General features: G+C 42.0%; 1 protein-coding gene across 2 annotated transcripts in view; it reads left to right on the top strand.

The window, feature by feature from the left end:
• The window catches only part of Utp20 (UTP20 small subunit processome component), an 88,630-nt gene that overhangs the window by 52,942 nt on the left and 19,295 nt on the right, over positions 1-16,393 (top strand). The window contains exons 30-43 of one of the 2 annotated variants that reach the window (XM_055627826.1): positions 2,204-2,427; positions 2,840-2,984; positions 4,033-4,120; positions 4,945-5,088; positions 5,496-5,546; positions 5,630-5,782; positions 7,346-7,501; positions 7,785-7,925; positions 8,317-8,454; positions 10,174-10,313; positions 10,528-10,610; positions 12,320-12,609; positions 14,339-14,478; positions 14,692-14,848. In XM_055627826.1, coding sequence (XP_055483801.1) covers positions 2,204-2,427; positions 2,840-2,984; positions 4,033-4,120; positions 4,945-5,088; positions 5,496-5,546; positions 5,630-5,782; positions 7,346-7,501; positions 7,785-7,925; positions 8,317-8,454; positions 10,174-10,313; positions 10,528-10,610; positions 12,320-12,609; positions 14,339-14,478; positions 14,692-14,848 — 2,050 coding nt within the window. Of the gene's footprint in view, positions 1-2,203; positions 2,428-2,827; positions 2,985-4,032; positions 4,121-4,944; positions 5,089-5,495; positions 5,547-5,629; positions 5,783-7,345; positions 7,502-7,784; positions 7,926-8,316; positions 8,455-10,173; positions 10,314-10,527; positions 10,611-12,319; positions 12,610-14,338; positions 14,479-14,691; positions 14,849-16,393 lie in introns of both variants that reach the window. The other variant, XM_055627825.1, reaches the window with a different exon arrangement.

Genomic DNA, 16,393 nt, shown 5'->3' with positions numbered 1-16,393 from the left:
TTTCTTTCTTTCTTTCTTTCTTTCTTTCTTTCTTTCTTTCTTTCTTTTTTAATGAGCACTTGCTGTTCTTCCAAAGGACTAAAGTTTGGTTGCCAGAACCCTTATGCTGTGCTTACCCTTGTCCAGCTGTTTCCCTTTCATATGTAGTACTCACCTGAAAAATATCTCCAGGGAGCTGAATGCCTTTATTAAAATCCTGACACGCATATATATAGTTGTATGTGAAAGAATTAATGAATAAATATGTCAAAAAAACTAATTCATAAGAATGCTACTCCTGCTGGCCAGTGGTGGCACATGCCTTTAATCCCAGCACTTGGGAGACAGAAACAGGTAGATCTCTGAGTTTGAGGCCAGTCTGGTCTACAGAGTAGATTACAAAGAGTGTTACTCTTTTCAAAAGCAGAATAACTAATATTAACATAAACCTAGTGCCAGTGCTAGTTCATCAGGTAAAGGCACTGGCCACCAAGTCTGAGGACCTGTGTTATCCCTTAGATCCACACGGATGGTGGCAGGGTGAAGTGATTCTAACAAGTTGCCCTCTGGCCTTCTACATGTACGACTCGGTAGCGTACTCACTCACACACATACACACACAAAAATAAATCAATGTGATAAAAACTGAAAAGAAAGCTACCACTTACATAGTTTTGATCAGATGTTAAAATTGGTTTTCCACCTATAGAAAAGTTTAGCGGTTTGTTTTTGTGTTAATGCAGTTAGAGCTGAACTGTATCTACTGTCTTTAATCTTACAAAGGGTAAATTGTCTCAGAAATTCAGAGGACTCAAGTTAGCTAAAACTTTCTCACTACCTAGTTATTCAAACTGAAACATTACTGAGGATGGAGACATGCAGTTGAAAATCATCATCTATGACCTGGGAGCTTTGGCACTGACTTAGCCGCTCTGGTTCTAATCACAGCACACACACACAATGTTCTTTGTCTCTTTTTTGCTTTGAGCCTTTTCAATCCCATAAGTCATTTTCTCACACCTGATTTTTACTCTCCCTCTTTAATTATCTGCCTAAAATTGTCAAAGAGCCGAGACCATTTCTCATTGGTTAGTGCGGCTCCCTCCACAGAGTTCCTGCTCTTACCACAGATTTCTTTGGTACTTGCTGTGTGTCGAGTGGATAGTTGAAGTTTCTGATTAAGCATGGGGCATGTCCATTATGCTGTGGGGTGTCTGAATCTCTGTGTTTCCCCCTGTAAGATAGAAATAACAGAGCCTAGGGCTGAGAGATGGCTCAGGCAGTAAAGCTCTTGCCCAATAAGGTGAAAACCCAAGTAAAGGCAGACAGATGGGTGGCAGGGACAGACAGATCTATGGATGCTTGCTGGCCAGCTGGCCCAGCTCAGTTGGCAAAGTTCCATGCCAACGAAAAAACCTGTTTCAAAACAAAAAGTGGAAGATACCTGAGGATCAAACATCCATTGCTGTCCTCTGACCTCCACATGCTCCCACACATGTGAACAGACACAGAAATAACAGATGGACCTCTCTGTTCTGTCAAATATTTTTTGGACCAAAAGACGTAGAAACAGAACCACTTAGTTCATTTGCTGGTGCCAAGTATGTTAAAATACTCGAACTCTTTTTCAGTGATAAATAATTGATCACATTAATTTACCCATTTTTTTCTAAAATTTATTTAATCTGTTTCTATGTGGAGGAGTATTGTAATTTTTCTTCTGAGTGCTTCATTATTAAGGATGGCTTTGTCTTCTCCCAGTGACTGTGTTCTCTGAGCTGTATATGCCCACATACATGCAGCCATCGTCTCATGTTATGGTGCATGAATCTCTGTATGAGTTTGTAGACATTCCAGAAATCTTATCACTGAAAAGCTGAACGTTCATGCTGTTTAGAAAAAGGCTCGAGACCAGAAGTGCAGCTGAGACTTAGTCTCAGTCCCGCTGCTTCCAGTTTGGTGGCTTCAGCAGGTCTGCCCTTTCCCTGTGATGTCAAATAGTGGCACCTCAGAGAGAAGTCCTGAAGATTAAGTAAATGTATACAAATCTAAGTAATATAATGTTTATAGAGTGGTTAGCTTTAGCCGTTGTGTTGTAGATTTTTAAGTAATTTCTCTTCATATTCACACAGACATGTTAACATCAATATAGAAACTTGTATGGAGTGTTTTAGACAAAATACTGAGAAATAAGATGATTAATACAATGTCTTTCTCCTTGCAGGTATTTCCCTCTTCTGGCTAAGCAGAAACCTGGACACCCAGAATGTGACATCCTGACCAATGTCTTTGCAGTTCTCTCAGCAAAGAATCTGTCCAGTGCCACAGCTAGCATCATAATGGATATAGTCAATGATCTTCTCAACCTTCCAGATTTTGAGCCCACAGAAACAGTGCCTAGCTTGCAGGTTACTGGCTGTGTGTACACTGATGTCGCGGAAAACACAGGTGTGTGCACTGCACAAAGCCCGTGATTCGTAGACTTTCTGGGTAGCTGCTACTCGCAGAAACGAGTCAGTAGAGCTTGACTTTCTTAACAGCTGAAAAGTTTCTTTTTCAGAATGTGTAGTCTGAAATTCTTTGCACATGTAGGAATATAGATTACTTCCCGCCCAGAAGTCTCTTCTCCAGGGCACTGGGAAATGTTTCCACTGTTACAGCTGAATTCTTCCTGTTGCAATAGCCCAGCAGTCTCGGCACATACCCAATTTATAATGTAGCCACTGATGTATCTCCTTTAAGTAAGAAAACGTCATTTAATGATTGGAGTTGAAGTGTGAATGCTCATGAATAGTTGAATGCTTTCCTTATCTGTCATCCAGAAAATAGTATGTAATGATTGAAACAGTCTCTGTTTCAGAGCCTGTCACTGTGGGAGGGAGGCTGATTCTGCCTCATGTGCCTGCAATTCTTCAGTACCTCAGCAAAACCACAATAAGTACAGAGAAGGTGAAAAAGAAGAAGAATAGGGCGCAAGTCAGTAAGGAACTCGGCATACTTTCAAAGTAAGTGCTACAGCTGCCCTTCAGTGTGAGGGTAGCATGCACGGGTCTAAGTCTTATCTTGTTTTTCAGTTAACTTTCGAACAATAATATTGGGGGGCAGGGGTCTTTAATAACATGTGCAAGGCGCTGGGTTTAATGTCCTGCCCTAAATGTCAAACAAAAGTGAGGAAGGGCGTGGAGGGGGAGGGGAGGACTGGAGTGGAGCTGTGAGGGAGCGATGTTGAGCCTTCCAGGCCCTCAAATTAAAGATTTGCTTGTTCCATCTTTGCATATCTGCTTATTCAAAGCCTCAGGTTTTGTTAGATCCCTAAAAACACTTGAAATAACAAATTGTTTGAAGAGTCCAGCCTGTTTTTTTTAAAAGACTTTGGCAGTAGAATTAATAATACATAATCAGTTTCTGAAAAGGCAAATTAGTAAGAAATGGTTTTATCCTAAATTTTTTTAACTTTTATTAATTACACTTTATTCACTTTGTAGCTCTCCATAAACCCGACCCTCCTCCCCTTATCCTAAATTTTAATGTGAGAGTTACTAAACTTATGGAAAACTTTTTATATTACTTTCAACAACATAAAAATAATGATAAGTAGCATCTAGAATGTTTTGTTCATGTTCCTAAGTTTGTCTAAGTGTTTTATCCTGTTGATGTGGTTGTGGAAATACAACGAGCCATTAGGCTCCAGAAGGCCAGAGTGACTAACACCTGATGCTTCCCAGCCATGCTACAGCTGATCTTCTGGGTCTCCATTTTTCTCTAAGCAAAATGGGGCTAAATAATTCCTCTGTCACAGTACTGTCGAGGGAATTACACCAAAATATTGTGGTGGTCTTAAGAACATTTTCTTGCAAAATAAGAAAGCATGAATTGCCAGATTACAGCACTGACATCCGAACCCACCTACCCCGGGGATCCCTTGAGAATGATAAAGCAGTAGCCAGTGTGAGAGTGCCCCAGGCACAACTGCTGGCTTCCTGCAGTGTAGCTTGTTGGATTCTTCCCCGCATCTTCCTAATGTATACTAATGTGTCCATTTGTCTTCTTTAGGATAAGCAAGTTTATGAAAGACAGAGAACAGTGTTCTCTCCTCGTCACACTTCTCCTTCCATTCCTCCTGCAGGGCAGTGTTGCTCAGGTACAGTTCAGAGGACAATTACTTTGTGTTCAGAAGATGCTATCTTTAATTCTGTGAGATACTTGTTCCAGAAAAGTGAAAGCTGGATAGTAGACATTTAAAAATAGAGGTGGGAATTGGGCTGGAATAGACATGAGAGAGACATGATCATCTGCCACCTCAATAAAATTGTTCCCCTCATTTAGCTTCTCATCCAGTTCAGCATTTCCCCCTCTTTTGAACAACAAGTAGAACCCAAGAAGTACATTGTGGAGTCTCAAATATAGATCACATTGGCACAACTGAGTGAAAAATCTCTCTCTTAATATTCAGACGAGTTTCTGACCCAATTCTAAAACTCTAAATGACTCCAGTAAAAAATTCTTCCAGTGGCTCATTTATCAGGTATCAGGAGTGAGCCAAACCTCTTTGACCAAATTGTCATGCACATAGAAGCCCACAGATCTCTTAAGACAGCCAGAAGGGCTGGTTTTCCTCAGCATACTCATTCTGTAAGCACCAATGGGATTAGACAACCAAAGAGACTGTTTCAAAATCACATTAGGATTGAAAGAAGAAACTGTAACATTATATAGAGTCTGTGTTAAGTTAAAAAGCTTTTTTTAAATTACTATGAAATATTTTTTCCAGTTTCTATGCTGTTCTAAAATATAAACTAAACTGGGTGTGGTTGTGCACACCTGTTCTAGCACTTAGGAGAGAGACACAGGAAGGATTGCTGCAAGTATCAAAACCTGATCTCAAGATGTCAACGTGTTCATGTGTGTGTGTAAGTGATTACATAAAGTTTTATGGCTACTGAAATGCAGTGTCTTGATTCTCAGGACACAGAGCTTGACATCCTAGTGACGGTGCAGAACTTGCTGCGGCATTGCCTCAACCCCACACGCTTCCTCAGACCTCTGGCCAAACTCTTTTCAGTTATTAAGAACAAGCTGTCAAGACAGCTGCTCTGTACTGTTTTCCAGGTATGTGATTCGAATGTTTTTAAATCCCGATTTGCACTTTCCTTCTATCCCATAAAAGATTGGCGTGAGGCCTGGAGAGATGGTTCAGTGGTTAAGAGGCTGCTCTTCTAGAGGTCCTGAGTTCAATTCCCAGTAACCATATTGTGATCACAACCATCTGTAATGTGATTTGTCCAGTGTAATGTTATATGAAGTTGAGTGGCATTAGGGAAGCAAGGAAAGGAGAAGAGAAAAATTACAGTGTTATCCATTAATAACTATACTGCTCATAGCCAGGAACAGACTTACAACCCCAGTAATTGGGAGGGGGGAGGCAGGAGGATGATGACTATAAGGCCAACCTAGACCACACAGTGAGAAACTTCCTCAGAAAACTCAAAAATAAACATATTGCCCTTTTCTTTCAGAGTCTGTCTGAGTTTGAAAGTGGACTAACATATATTACAGATATTGTAAAGGTAAGAAATATATATATATATTGGCTTTGAAGATATTGGTTTATTAACTTCTATTCATGTGGTTTAACTGTCATTTCTTGTAGCTTAATGCCTTTGATAAAAGGCATCTCGATGACATCAACTTTGATGTTCGGTTCTCAGCATTCCAATCCATCACCTCTAAAATAAAGGAAATGCAGACGGTGGACGCTGACTACCTCATCGCTGTGATGCATAACTGTTTCTACAATATGGAGGTGGGTGTTAACGGCAAACATTCAGGCTGTTTTGATAGTATACCACTAAATATAGAGATTTAATTCCTAACTTTATTTTTAGAAAGAGGACAAGCATTTTTAAGGTAGAATTTCTTTTAAATGAAGCCTTTTTTGATTTGTGAACCACTTAGTGTTAATCTCATGATTTGAAAGCCAAAGGGGTTTGGCTTACTCCTGTTAATAAATACGTGAAAGCACTTGGAATAATTGATTTATTGTCAGTGTGGTGGCACACTTCTATACTCTTGTCAGTGGAGAGGCAGGGCAGAAGAATTGTAGGTTTCATGCCAGCTTGATCTACAGAGTAAGCTCCTGTTTTTTTTTGTTTTGTAAATCTGTGTTTATAGACAGGGTCTCACTATGGAATCCTGCCTGAGCTGGAACTCTTAATGTAGATCAGGCTGACCTCAAATTCACAGATCCTCCTGTCTCCACCTCTTCAGTGTATCCTGCTGTCATGTGACACCATAACTGGCCCAGTCTTAAAGAAAAGCTGAATGTTTACTAAGAGCTGTAGTGAGGGGAAAACAGTGATGAGAATCTTTAGAAAGTAGGTGTCTTAGGTTTTTATTGCTTTGAAGAGACACCATGACCAAGGCAACTGTTATAAAGGTGAACATTTAATTGGGGTTGGCTTACAGTTTCAGAGGTTTAATCCATTGTCTCACTGTGGGAAGCATGGCAGCATGGAGGCAGACATGGTGCTGGAGAAGCTGAGAGTTCTAAGCCGAGAGTTCTACATCTTGTTCAGAAGGCAGCCAGGAGGAGACCTCAAAGTCCACCCCCACAGTGACACACCTCTGCCAATAAGGCCACACCTTCTAATAGTGTCGCTGCCTGTGGCCCAGCATTCAAACACATGAATCTGTGGGCCAACCCTATTCAAACCACCACAGTAGATATGCTTGATGGTTGCACAGCAAACCCACTGAAGGCCAGCACAGTGGCTCAGTGGGTAAAAGCGCTTGCCAGTCAAGACTAACCTGAGTTCAGTCCCTAGAAGACATGTAAAAAGCCAGATGTGGTGGCACACATTTGTAATTCCAGCAAGATGGGAGTTGGAGACTGAAGAATCCTCAAAGTTTGAAAGCTAGCTCACCTGAAGTCCTCACAGCGACAGGAGCGCTGCCTTACCAACTCACCAAGTTTGTAAACTAAGAACTCTAGGGCCTTCCATCCAAATTACACTAGGCAAATGTCCCTCTTTCTGCCATTTTCCATGATGACCTGGTAATAAAAAACTAACTTTAGTGAACCTTTTATTCTGCTTGCTCTGGGATATAAAACTGCTCTAAGGGTATGCTTGACAGCACTGTCTTGACTGAGGTGACACCTCTCAGTAAGTGTAGTCCAGAATCCCATGCGGTGTTCACTTCCCTCCATCTGCCCCTTTCTAAAGCACATGGCATTTATGGGCATTTCTAAGTAGGGTTTTACACAATAGCTTGGACAAGTGTTTCACTTTCTTAGGGAATGGTATTCTGTGTTGTATTAATAGATGAAAGTTAATAATAGAATGACTTGGGTTTTTCTTATTTTCAGTTAGGAGACATGTCTTTAAGTGACAATGCCAGCATCTGCTTGACAAGTATCATCAAAAGGCTAGCTGCTTTGAATGTCACAGAGAAGGAATATAAGGAAATCATTCAGCGTACACTCCTGGAGAGACTGAGGAAGGGGTTGAAGAGCCAGACAGAGGTATTGTAACTTTCATTTAGTTACTACTGTCTGCAAGTGTTTTCCCATGTCTGCTGTTGAAACACAATAAGGCTTAGTATAAAGAACTGAAAAGGCACCAAGCTTTTGAGGAGGAGGTAGATGGGGTGGTAGTGTTGTGGCTTGTATTTTTATTTTATGGTGGTTTTTTTTCTTTTTACAGTGGAAAAAATGATTACCTAAAATATGAATGGCTTTTTCATCTTCCTTATATTGTCAAGGAAATGGATAAAAAATACTTTTTTTCTCAATTTGATGTTTGCAGAGTATTCAACATGATTATACCCTGATCCTTTCCTGTTTGATTCAAACTTTTCCAAATCAACTGGAATTTAAGGACTTGGTGCAGCTCACTCATTATCATGATCCAGAGATGGACTTCTTTGAGAACATGAAGCACATTCAGGTAGATGCAGTCGCTTCCTCCTGCCTTCAGAATAGCACAGTTCACACAATTCTGCCTCATTGGAAAGATGAACCTTCACATTCCAGGGTTTCAAGGTTCCTTTCCCTGGTCTGAATGACAGATTTGCATATAAGATGATCAGCTCCTGTGCATCTCATTTCTTGGTGGCATCACCAAACACGAATTATAATAGTGTCAACTTTGTTCAGTTTTCCCTAAGAGTGTTCAGGTCCATTGTTAGGTGCTATGGGACCTGGGTGCTTGCTCACCTAGGACATGGCCAGGGTTTCCCCGCCTTTAAACTTTTCATGGGAAAAGCGCTTGGGTCTGAGTCAGGGGTGGTTTTGGGAGAGTGAGCAGTAATCACTGCATATTTTATCTAATTTTCTAGGTCCATAGACGAGCAAGAGCCTTGAAGAAACTGTCCAAACAGCTCCTAGATGGGCAGGTTGTGCTGTCTTCTAAATCTCTTCAGAATTATATCATGCCTTATGCCATGGCTCCAATTTTTGATGAGAAAATGGTCAAGGTAAGCTACTAGGTGTGGGAAGGATGAACACCAGCAAGCATAATAATCTTATCATCATAGGTACCAATGACGAGGTCAGATCCCTTAAAACCACTCCTGGCGCATGGTAAACACTGTAAAATGTGAATATATTTTGAATTTTTATTGTTATTTGCACTCGTGGGCCAACTACCAAAATAAAAACAAAATTCCCCTTCCTAGAGATGTCCAGATTTCTAAAATGACTTCTGGTTTTTTGAGAAAGGGTCTCACTGTGTGGCCCAAGTTGACCTTGAACTCTAGTTCTCAGGTTCCCAGTTGCTGGCCTTATGGGTGTGTGCTGTTCGTTCATTGGGTTTCTTGCTTGCTGGCTTGTTTGTAGAGGAGTCTCGCTGTATCTCAGGCTGCCCTATAGACCTCACTGTGTATGTAGTACAGGCTGATCTCAGACTCAGTGATCCTACTGCTTCAGACTGCCAAGTACTGGGACTACAGGCACAAGCCACCAAGCCTGGCAAGATCCTTATCTCCTTACTCTTGAGGGTGGGTGTGGTCTATTGTGTCACCCAGTGAGCCTTGAAGTTACAACTGTCCTTCTCTCTCCCTAGTAGCAGAACTGTGGTCATGTACCACTCAACCCAGCCTTAAAGGGCTGCTTCTTAAATTCCAGTCCTAAAAGCAAGCGCAACAATCCAGAGTCTAAAGGCACTGAGATACAAATGAAGCACAGCTGGAGAGACTCTCCCTAGGTTTCTTCAGTTCGGCCGTAGAATCTTCTTAACCTTCCTCTCTGAACCCACTTGTGACGTATAGGTGCTATTTCCCAGAGTGCTGCTGTATGTCCAGTCTGACGGTCCTGGGAGCTGGTTTAGACCATTTGCACTTGAAATCTTTAGTAATAAGGTTTGGTTGAGATAATCAGTTGTCTTCTCAAAAGGTCAAACAAGGGAACGCTTATTTGCTTACATGCTTATAATTGCTGTTGCTCTTCATTCCACTGTGTCCATTCGCATTTTATGCCATGATGCTGTTTCTCTCCGACTTAAGGGCATAAGTGTCCCCATCCTTAACTGGGCTTTGATGACTGGTTCCCTTCCTCAGGAATACTGATAAGTGTCTGTTTAAATCAAAAGCCTTTCCTCAGGCAGCTCTCCCCTCCCTGGCACTCCACCCTGTGGACTGCAGCTACCATGCACAGCCTCTCTCTCACTCAGAGACCATTCACCTCTTTGGGGCTTCTTCTCCTCTACTGGAACCCCACAGTTCTCTAAATACAGTACATTCAGGTCATGGCAACACTCACTGTCCTTCCTCTTGAGGAACACTGTCCTGTCTTGCTGTATTCAAAATCTAGAGTCTTGACATCCGGGTTAACATTTTTGTCCACTTTCCTAGTTTAAGGTTTGAAGGAGCTGAGCCACTGTGTAGTGTGTGGTTTTTTGCATTGTTCACCCATCTGGAAGATCTGGGGAGCAAAGAGCTCAGAGTACATTAACATTCTTTAAATTGATACCATCCTTTTCTGGATTAGGGTGGGGAAAGGAGTAAGGACGGTTTGACAAACATACACAGTGTTCAAATCAGTATTTTGTAGCAGTGGTTGGTAAACTTAGTTTGTGAAAGATCAGGTAGTATTAGAATCCCTTCTGTAATTGAGGATGGCCAGCTGTCCTGTAAAGTAGAGCAAGTTAACCTTGGCTTTTCTAGCAGTTACATCGGTGCTCTTGGTTTATTTTACAGCATGAAAACATAACCATTGCTGCTGCAGAGGTTATCGGAGCCATCTGCAGACACCTGTCTTGGCCAGCCTATGTCTATTACTTGAAACATTTCATCCATGTCTTGCAGGCAGGGCAGATCAACCAGAAACTGGCTGTCAGGTATAGTCATTTTCTTTTGTCTTTAAAATGTAACCTAAACCCTGCCTCCTGAATGGGTCTTTCTGAGGTCTCCCCTTAAACTCACTGTGTGAATGTGGTTACAGGAATGCTCATTCCAGTCACAACAGAGTTGTACTGTTGCTGTCATCAAGTTCCCTCTCCCCTTCATAGATGATGTTGCTAAGCAATGGCATTTTTATATCTTTTTTGACAGTTTGTTGGTGATAGTGTTGGAAGCGTTCCATTTTGACTACAAAACTCTTGAAAAACAAATGGGAAATGTTGAGAATGAAGAGAGTAAGTTTTGAAACTTTCTTAAACTGATTCTCATTTTAATCCTGGATAATTTATGATAATTAAAGATGGCAAAATGCACTGTTTTTCCTCACTTTGTAGTAAGGACTACTTACTGAGTCAGGAAGAAACTGAAGTGATGGCTTATTCCAATAAAATTATTTACCTATACAAAAGGCACATCTAAAATGTATAACGTAAATATCTGAGCTGGGGGCTGGAGATGTGGCTCAGAGGTTAAGAGCATTGGTTGCTCTTCCAGAGGTCATGAGTTCAATTCCCAGCAACCACATGATGGTTCACAACCATCTATAGTGAGATTTGGTGCCTTCTTCTGGTGTGCAGGTGTACATGCAGATAGAATATTGCATACATAATAAATAAATAAATCTTTTTAAAAAAATATGAGCTATTGGTTCTTTCCCTAGAAGTCTGTCTCCCTAATGTATGGCAGTCTGTCTGTGAGTAACAGCAGTGAGCTCCTGGGCCTGGACAGACAGAACATTACTTCTTCACCGCAGGGCTAATCATCCACTTACCAGCATCAGGCCCACACGCAACAGCTCTTGTCCCTTCTGCTTCCTCCCCAGCAGCCTGCTCTGCACTATCATATCATATTGTAACAGAGCAGCGACAAAGAATGCCCATCACACTGAGACACAGCCAAAACCCCTGACCTCCTAGTTATTTATCTCCCCAGAGAAGCCTGAATCACCATTGGACCAACCCTCCTCCTCCTCCTCTTCACAGTCCAGGATGAGGGTGAAGAGCATCTTTGGTTTATAGTCCTTTGTGATGCCAAGCCAAGAGTTTTCATTTTCTTTTTCTTAATTCCATATGTTGGGTAAATTTAACAACAGTGAAATGGTAAATGGAGGCAGTGTTTTGAGCAGAGGGGCTGTACCTTCTCATCGCCATAGGCACCTTTCAAGAATCACATTGGTTACCTGGATTTTCCTGGGTATAAGAAAGTGGGCTGCAGCAGCACAGGATACCAACGTTTTGCAGCCGTAAATGACAAAAGAAAGGGCTTCCTAGCCATTTTTTTTTTTTTAATAGTTGGTGGAATGGCAAGCACATTTTAGGCAATTACAGAGTTTACTTCATTTAATTCTCACAATAATTTCACAGGGTGGGTCTCTCCCCTCACTGGTAAAGAGTTCAGAGCCCTCTGGGAGACAGGTAGTTTGCTAAGACAGTTTATTAACAGGGTCAAGCCTGGACTTGCCTCACAGTACTTCACTGTCTCGTTTTATTAAGCTGGAGCTTAGTGGCACCCACGTTGTTCTCAAGTGACCCTGGCCTGGCCTGACCACATACTTCTACAGTTGCCTGTTTCCTTGTCTCTCTCCCTTATTAGACTCTCAGCTATGAGGAAATAAAACCCTCTCTTTCCCTTCTGCTTCCTCAGCCATTATTTTACCTGCCTGTAATTGGTAGTCAGTACTATCTATTGGATAATAGGTATTGATAGAAAAGGCAGCTTATCACAGCTCTATAACTTTACCTTCATCATCCTCTCCTGTTCCTCCTCCTTTTCCTCTTCCTTCCTATTTTGAGATGTGATCTGGCTATGTAGCTCAGTCTAGCCTCAAACTTTTCAATCCTCCTTTCTCGGCCTCTTGAGTGCTACTATTCAGGTTAAGATTACAGGTTCAAAACCCCACGCCCAGCTGTGACAGTTCTTTAATTAACAGTGATGTTTGTTACAGATGCAGTTGAAATGGCTGAGTTACTGGAGCATGATGCCATGGAATTGGAGCACATGGATGAGGAAGAGAAGGAAGAAGCTTGTAAGAGTTTGACAGACAACCTGGAGTCACTGGAGGCCCCTGAGGCAGCTGATTCTGAGGGGACACAGGCTAAGGGACAAGACTGCATTGCCAAGTGTGTCACTTTCCTTCCTCGGAATAAGGAGGAGTTGGAAAGAACAATTAAAACCATCCAAGGAGCCATAACAGGGGACATCCTCCCCAGGCTGCATAAGTGCCTCGCATCTGCGGTAAGGATTAGGGCCAGCAGGTTTCTGAGCCCAGGTGCTGGTGGGCCCATCACATGGGGATGGTTCATCCCTCAGGATTACTGAGTGACATAACCTTGTGTGTTTCCTTCCATCTCAACTTTTAACTGTTTAACCTGAAGCATTGTGTGCCATAGCCAGGCAGCAGTGACCCATCATTACACTTTTGGTATGATGGATGTTGGCTGTTGGCTTTTTCTATCTCCAAGACAGATGATGAGCTTTCCGAAGAAGAGCTAATTAAAAATTAGGCTCTGTTTCTGTTATGCTTTTTGGCTACTCTGTACTATTTAAATATCATCTTAGGGCCCCAGTGGAGATGCTATATTCCTTTAATCCCAGCACTCAGGAGGCAGAGGCAGGGGCTTCACTGAGCTCGAGGCCAGCCTGGTCTACAAAGCGTGTCCAGGACAGCCAAGGCTACACAGAGAAACCCTGTCTCAAAAAAAGAAAAGAAAAAGAAGAAAGTAGAGTTTGACGTGCTCCCAAGCGCCTTTGGCCCTCTTCCACACTGACACTCCCACATCAATAGCCCACACCTATCCTCACTGAGATACCATGGTACAAATGTGGAAGAGAGGGGAGAAGAGCCAGAGCCCTCTTCAGGAGCTCCTAAAGAACACTTGTGAGATGTTCAGGCCACTAACAAGGTTGTGGCCATGTTTGACCCTTTAAAATTTGTGCTGCCTTAAGTGTCTGCTCACAAAACTTGTCAAGCCTGCCTCTCCAAGCCAGACACCAGCAGCACATGGAAGTATTGGGACAAACTCTTGGTCTTATTGTCTGGCCTTAGCTAAAAATAAAAAAAAAAATAAATAAATTAAATATCACCTTAGGCAAACCTGGTGGTCCAACACAGAGGTCCATCTTTCTTCTGGTTGACAGGGATAGCATTTAACAGTGCATTCTCATATACCCAGAGCCTACAAACTGTGACCCATAAGTTGTAGCTAGGGAGACATATATATACATATACATACACACACACACACACACACACATATATATATATATATATATATATACATATATATACATATACACATATATATAAACATATATATACACATATATGTAAATATGGGTATATATATACATATACATATATATATGTGTGTGTGTGTGTGTGTGTACACATGTATATGTAAAGTTTTATTAGAACACTCAGCCATTATATTACATTATAGCAGCAGAGTTAACTAGCTTTAACAGAGAGAAGCCAAGTAAGAGCATTTGCTGTGCAAGCATGAAGTCCTGAGTTCATTTCCCCCTAGCATGCACATAAAAACCTGGGGATGGCTGTGCCACATGTCTGTAACACAAGTGTTGAGAGGAGGGAGGGTATGGGCAGATAGAGGAAGGTGGCTAAGAATTGATGGGCTGTCAGCCCAGCTCCGAGTGCAATGTTCAAAGGAACAAGGCAGAGTAATGTAGCAGGACATCTGGCTTCCACTTCTGTGCCCCCCCCCTCCCCACTGTGTGCACACACACATCAGGCTTCCACCTCTGGGCCCATTTTGTACACACAACACACACGAAAGTCAACCATTGTCTTTCTAATGTTATGTTAGGGGTCTAACTTCAGTGTAGCAAGTCCTATGACCTGGGGTTCAGTCACTGGTCAGGGAGAGGGAAAAGGAAATGATCAAATCCAGGGAACAATGTCTTTGTGGTCCTTATTTTTCCAATTTCCCTTAAACTCTTCTTATAGACCAAAAGAGAAGAAGAGCACAAATTGGTCAAGTCAAAGATCGTGAATGATGAGGAAGTGGTCCGAGTCCCCCTGGCTTTTGCCATGGTTAAGCTGATGCGGTCCCTTCCGCAAGAGGTTATGGAGGCAAATCTGCCCAGGTAAGAGAAGTTCAGAAAAGCCCAGAATTTGTTCCTTTTCCTTCTGACTTTTATATTTCTTCTGTCAGTAAGAGAAGTGCTGCTGTGGTTTACTAGAGTTCCAAATCGTAACTGGGAATTAGGGTTATGAATACTTAAGAGACAAAAGGACGGGTCTATTTTTATTTGTTTCTCTGACGTGGCTAGTTATTTTTCAACTTTGCATTTTTCTAGTATTTTGCTGAAAGTGTGTGTCCTCCTCAAGAACAGAGCACAGGAAATCAGAGACATTGCACGCACCACCCTCTCTAAAATAATCGAAGATCTGGGTGTGCACTTTCTGCAGTACGTCCTCAAAGAATTACAGACGACCCTCGTCCGTGGGTATCAGGTAAGTGCAGTTTGATTGCATGTGTGTGCAGCTAAGACACCACAAGTCAGGGTGCTTTGGCTCTGTTTTCAGTAAAGCTAACAGAACGAGCAGGCAAGAGCACTCGCGTTTCTAGTCACAGCCAGTCTTGCTGACTCACGTATGTAGTCCCAGCATTGGGAGGCTAAAAAAGAGCATCAGAAAGTCAAAGGCAGTCTGGGCTATGTGAGATCCTGTCTCAAACTAACAGCAAAAACAAAAGGTTTCTAATCTGAATCCTTAAGTTCAAAAGATCTTGGGTCTTTGTGGTTCCTTGTCAGCTTGAGATTACATGGCTTTTTTTTCTTTCATATTGTTTAACATTGTTTCATCCTCTCTAGATCTTAATAAAATTTTATTGTCATGTTTATTTAAAGGTATTGCCAACTGAGTGAATAAGAAGAAAATAGGTGTTTATGTATTTAAGGTTTTAAACTTGGCATAAGGTGTAAAATTAGTAAGGCCAACAGGCACTGTGAAACATTGAGCAGTTGCATTGCCGTCTAACCTGGTACAGCTCTCAGTGTGGGTCTGGACAACAGCACACAGAAAGTGTTAGAAAGGTGCAGACTGAGGCCCACCTGCACTTGCCTGCAATTGTTAGGATCCTCAGGTCAAGTTCAGGAAGCTTTACAGTTTGTTCAAGTATCATCCAAGCATTCCATAGTTAACATGCCTTGTGCATAAGGAACTGTTCTAACTATTCTAACCCAAATCCCAGTATTCTTTATTAATGTGCCTTTTTTTCTTCTGCTGATCTAAAAATCAACGTATATCTATACCTGTGTTTTAACAACGTATAGAGGATCAGTATCTTAGCACTGCAAATGAGATGTAGAAAATTACCACCATGTAGGTCTTTTCCCCTCCCTGCTGTATTACAGTGGCTTCTGTCTTTGAGGATTGGGAATAGGATAGTGTGGGAACTTTGCTTTTAATATCAAATACATGTGGAGAAAGTCAAAGAGGGAAAGTGGTCCCACTTTAGATTGCTTCTGTCTCCTTCACCTCTGAACCGCCAGCTGTTCCTGCTAATTCTCCCTTCAATCTGAAGTGTTAGCAGCAGTGTAGGGCGTGGGCCTGGGGGCAGTGGGTTCTCCCTTCCTTTCTTCTGGGAGGCCTTCCTCAAAAGGGTATAATTGCTGAATATGCAAGTCTACCTTGACAAGTATTTGGTTGAAAAGCACTGTACACCCTTTTTGGTGAGCTACTCAGTTTGTTCCCCTTCAAAGTAATGTGGAATCCCTGGCTACTTTAAGCACTTGATCTGCTCCTCAGCAGTTCATGCGTGTGTGTCTGCATGCCTTTTCTTCATAAATCACTGTAGTACCTAAGCATGCTGCTGTGTTTCTGAGCACACAGTATTTTGTACAAAGCCATCCTTCTGTCATAGGGCCCTAGCTGGTGACATGTGAAAACATGTCTCTAAGCTGCTCTGAGCAGTAACTAACATGAACTCTGGATAGCACTCCGTAGATCCGGCCCCTCAGCCCTGGACTCGTAGTTATTTGGATTCTGACTGTGCAT

This window comes from Psammomys obesus, unplaced genomic scaffold (assembly GCF_907164565.1).
Source record: "Psammomys obesus unplaced genomic scaffold, mPsaObe1.curated_primary_1811, whole genome shotgun sequence".
NCBI classification, from domain to species: Eukaryota; Metazoa; Chordata; class Mammalia; order Rodentia; family Muridae; genus Psammomys; species Psammomys obesus.
The sequence above is the reverse complement of the archived record's forward strand: the minus strand, read 5'-3'. Positions and strand labels throughout refer to the sequence as shown.